The sequence below is a fragment of the Vespa mandarinia genome, chromosome 2 (genome assembly GCF_050613455.1).
Source record: "Vespa mandarinia isolate Hongniang chromosome 2, ASM5061345v1, whole genome shotgun sequence".
NCBI classification, from domain to species: domain Eukaryota; kingdom Metazoa; phylum Arthropoda; class Insecta; order Hymenoptera; family Vespidae; genus Vespa; species Vespa mandarinia.
In genome coordinates this window covers 18,065,001-18,070,000 of record NC_140811.1, presented here as the reverse complement: position 1 = coordinate 18,070,000, position 5,000 = coordinate 18,065,001, and the positions used below count along the sequence as shown (strand labels likewise).

Here is a 5,000-nt window from a genome sequence, read left to right as displayed (position 1 = left end):
TATGTCTGTTTTTACTATTTCGTCTAGGTATAGATCATTAAACATTAGATTACCATTCTCATCGAAATACGTACTCTCCATTCCCTGTGTGCATTTAATCCATATTTTTTTTTCTTGGCCTCTTTGATTGAGGCTTTTTTTCATTCTTTTATACCATTCCGTTTTTATTAGTTCGCTGTGATTACTTACAAATTTTTCATTTTCCGGTAATATATATCTTTCTTTGTCCTCAGTTGTGATAGAGGTTATAGCAATTACGTTTGTTTTTTTTTTGTCGCTCGGTGATGCCACACATTTAAATGCGAATTGTAGTTTTCTTTCCATTATAAACAAAAATTGTCGTTTTATAATATCTTTTATTGATTATGGGAGGTGATAAACGAAAATATGTTTCTCTGTGAACAAAGAAACGATAATTTACGTTTATTATTATATAAATTTTATACCACACTCCCGTGCTACTTCTCTCGTCTACGTTCTATTTTTAACTACCCCAATCTATATATAATAATATTTTCTCTCCCAAATCTTAATAGCTTGTTGGTAACAAAAGAATTTGTAGATAACAAAAGACAATGGAAGAAGGGTGGGACATGAGACGCGCGGCAAATCTACCTGAAGAAAGTATACTTTCTTTACATATTATATATACATATATAAATATATATATTTTTTTTACATTTCTTTTTTCTGCCTGTCCCTCTCTATATTCTATACCAAACAGCATCCTACAACAATCTACTCTGTGCCCTTACACCCTTCCATAAAAAGAAAGGAAAAGAAATGAATCGATCCGATAATCTTTTCCTCTCATTCCCTTTTCCGCCATAAGTTTTCTAAGTTGACAAATAAAAAAATTACAACGAGCGATTAAAAAATAGTTCTAAATTGCGTGATCATAGATGACGATAGAGAAATGTTAGAAAATGGAATGCTCTCTGTTACCTTGTAAAAGGTGCATCGTTTTCATGCGCGACATCGAGGCAGAAGACTTTTCTTCTTTTTTTTCTTTTTATTATTTTTCTTTTGTTTGTTTGTTTGTTTGTTTTTTGTTTTTTGTTTTTTTTTTTCAATAATATTTTTCGTTTCCTCTTTGGTTTTTTTTTCTTTTTCTGGTTTGCTCTTTACGCACTTTTGTCTTCTTCCTTTTTTCCTTTTCTTTGCGTTTGTATTTTTTTTTCTTTTTTTTTATTCTTTCTTAACTTCCCGTTACTCCTTATTCATTTTTTCATTGTTAGTTATTATTAATTTTTTTCTCTTCTCGAATTCTCTTTTTTCTCTCCTTTTACTTTTTTTTCTTTCTTACTCCTTTTTTTTCTTTCTTTGTTTTTTTTTTTTTTTTTTTTTAATCTCGTTCAAGCGTTCCATTTATTTTTTCCCCTTCGTTTCGTTCTTCCGCTTTTTTTTTTTTTTTCTTATTTAAGGGCCGAACAAATGAAATTTAAATTTAATAAGAAGAAGGAGTAACACAGATATGCGCCTTATGGGTTTGTCACATGAATAAGTAGACACACACACACACATAGATCCGTGTATCTTTTCATCCCCCATCAGCCGCCCCACCCTATTCCTCTCCCATTCCGGATATTACGCGAAATTTACGATGCATGTGTATATGCTTACGTTGTTATTTATATATATATATATATACAGATTCATATTGCGTATTACTCGATGCGTGTGCGCGCGCATCTACAAATATGATTTGATTTTTTTTTTATAAAATCATTTATTAGTACTATTATTATTATTACTATTATTATTTTTATTATTGTTATTATTATTATCATCATTATTATTATTATTATTATTATTATTAACTATTTCATCCTTGTAGAATGAAACGCTTCAAAAACTTAGGAATTATTATTTCTTTTTCAGTTTGATCTGTTTTTTTTCTTTTTTTTTTTCTTTTTTTTTTTCTTTTTTTTCCCCTCTATTCCTCCCCAATTTTTTTTTTTTATATATAAGACCCTAAACGAAGTCAATATTTTATATTCTTTTCTCTTCCGTCAGTATATCATTTTTCTTTTTAATAATTTTGTTTCTCTCCCTCTCTCTCTCTCTCTCTCTCTTTTCTTGTCTGAGTATTTAATAATTAATATTAAAAATTGATTAAACAAACGAATTATTTATGTCGACGAAATAATTATTGAATGAATAATTATGATATAACGAATGAATTAATAATTCAATATATTTATAAATGTCTGATTAAAATTTTTACGCGATCTCTCGTCTATCTTTCTCCTTCCTTTTTTTTCCCCTATATAGAAATAATATTACGTTGAAGATAAATAACGTTAAATGATAACAAATTAAACGTGAACGAGCGTGGACGATGGTTTCATCGTTATTATCTATTTCACTTATTGTATTTCATTTTTGTGTCAATTTACTTTCGAGATTTAATTTCATACAATTTCGAAGAAGATTTCCACGTGCGCGCGTGTGTTGTTTTAAGAGGATTTAAAAAAGATAGAAGAAAAAAAAAAAGAAAAAAAAAAAAGAAAAAGAGAAAAACTAAAAATAATTTTACCTAAAATAAAGAGAGTAAAAGATCCATAGGTATAAAATTACAAAATTTGACCACGTTGCTAACGTTTATTAATAGAATCCTGAGCCCCAGAGATCTACGTATATACAACTTCTTACTTATGCGGTACGAATGCCAATTCAAAACGACCCGTTCCAAACGACGATAGAAATGTACCGAGAAATTTGATCACCGTGACCCGACATTCTATTTAAAATTATATGCATTCAATATGGCGTTTATCGGTGATGCAATTCGAACGTGTTAATTATACGCATCCGCGTATGTATGTACATCAATTCGGCCGAATATATATATATATATATATTCTTAAACAATCATTTTTTCTTTTCTTCAAACTTTTTTAAATTAAAACATGATCTATATATATATATATATATATATATATATATATATATATATTACAAATTAAAAAAAAATATATATATATATATCATATATAAAATAATGTGTAATTTATTCTTATAAATCGTATGATAAAAAGAAACCAAAAAAAAAAAAAGAAAAAAATAAAAGAAAAAAGAAAAAGAAAAGCAAAAAGTATCGAACAATTTCAAATTTCTCATCGCCGATAAACAAAAAGAATTGATTTCATTCAAATTAGAAATAAATTAAGAACAACTTTTCCTTTCTTTCCTTTCCCTTTTTTTTTTTGATATTGTTTTTTTTTTTTTTAACGTCGTAATACATCGTCCTCGATCGCTCTTTTGACTTCTACACTGTGATAGTTTCAAAATCTTTTTCTTTTTCTTTCTCTCTCTCTCTCTCTCTCTCTCTCTCTCTCTTAATCATCGTTCCCCTAAACTATTTTCTTATTTTTTTCATTTCTTTATTATCCTTTTCCTTATCCCTTTTATTTTTATTTTCATTAGAATCACTCGATATTCCGCAATGTAATATTCGTACGTACAAATGCCGTACGTACACGCAAGCACTGCAATAAAAAAAAAAAAAAAAAAAAAACATGAACGTGGATATTATAAAAATTTGTTGTTCCTTCATATGTGCACTTTTCTTTTATCCTTTTTCTTCTTCCCCCCCCCCCCTGCTGCCCCTTTCTTTCTTTCGTTCGAAGTCCGTGACGCGTCTTTCGCTGATTTTATATATTCCAAGATCGAAATTAATATAAAAAGAATATCTAAATATATATATATATATATATATATATATATATATATATATAAAAATTAAAATTAGGACGAGAAATTTATCAAATCAAAGAAGAACACCACGCGTTTATCAGCCTAATCAATTTCTTTGTCGACTTTTGTTCTCTCATTTTTCCCATCGATCTTATTTCTATTCCCTCGAAAGGTTTTTATTTCTTTTTCTTTTTTTTTTTGTTTTTTTTTTTTTTTTTTTTTTGTTATCTCGATGGATACCTCTCCGTTCCCATTTTTCATTTTTTATGTTTTATTTTTATTTTTCTTATTTTTCATTTATTCCTATTCGTTATATCGATCGAGGAAAGCAAGAGATGTAAATGAAACGGGTGAAAATAAAAAGAAAAAAGAAGAGAAAGAAAAAGAAAAGAAAAGAAGAGAAAAGAAAAGATCGATGACTGGGATGAAACTATGGGATGAATTAACCCCTTAACGATCGATACATTTCTCCTTTTTTCCTTTTTTTTTTTTATTTTTTTCTTCTTTTTTTTTTACTTCTTTTGATTTTCGTTTCTTTTTTCGTCTTTCTTTCTTTCTCTCTTTCTTTCTTTTTTTTTTTTTCGTTCTTTTTTCTCCTTTTTTTTTTCTTTTTTTAATATTTACAAACCCACAAGACAAAAAAATATTAGTGTAACTTTTATAGAAAAAAAAAAAAAACATTCGTGATATAATAAAAACGTTCGTAATTATTCATCTTTTTTTTGCTTTTTTTTGTTTTTTTTTGTTTTTTTTTTAAATAGAATCAGAGCAATTCCAGTTTCCAATTACGTGCTATTAGTGGCCCTTTTTCGATCGTTAAGAGGGATAATGAAAAAAAAATAGGATATATCAATAATGATCGAGATTGACCGAACAAGAGAAGAAGAAACAAACTAATGAATTATTTGTTTAAAAAAAAAATGGTATCGACTCAACTCAAGGCCGCATTAAGTGTTATTAAAGAGTCAAAGAGTTAATTCTTGATGGTACTAATAATGATGGTTACTAATTAATCATAATAATAATAATCTTAATAATAATTATAATGACAATATAATCGTATCAGCAATAATAATAATAATAATAATAATAATAATAATAATAATAATAATAATAATAATAATAATAATAATAATAATAATAATAATAATAATAATAATAATAATAATAATAATAATAATAATGATAATAATAATAATAATAATAATAATAATAATAATAAAAATAATAATAATAATAATAATAATAATAATAATAATAATAATAATAATAATAATAATTAATAATTAATAATGATATTA

At 26.2% G+C, this 5,000-nt stretch overlaps 2 protein-coding genes across 15 annotated transcripts in view; both read right to left on the bottom strand.

The window, feature by feature from the left end:
* Positions 1–939, bottom strand: part of LOC146873249 (uncharacterized) — a 2,577-nt gene extending 1,638 nt beyond the window's left edge. The window contains exon 1 of the mRNA XM_085655362.1: positions 75–939. Coding sequence (XP_085511488.1) covers positions 75–94 — 20 coding nt within the window. The 5' untranslated portion in view covers positions 95–939. The remainder of the gene's footprint in view (positions 1–74) is intronic.
* Positions 1–5,000, bottom strand: part of Pur-alpha (Purine-rich binding protein-alpha) — a 37,561-nt gene that overhangs the window by 3,129 nt on the left and 29,432 nt on the right. The gene's annotated exons all lie outside the window — the stretch shown is intronic.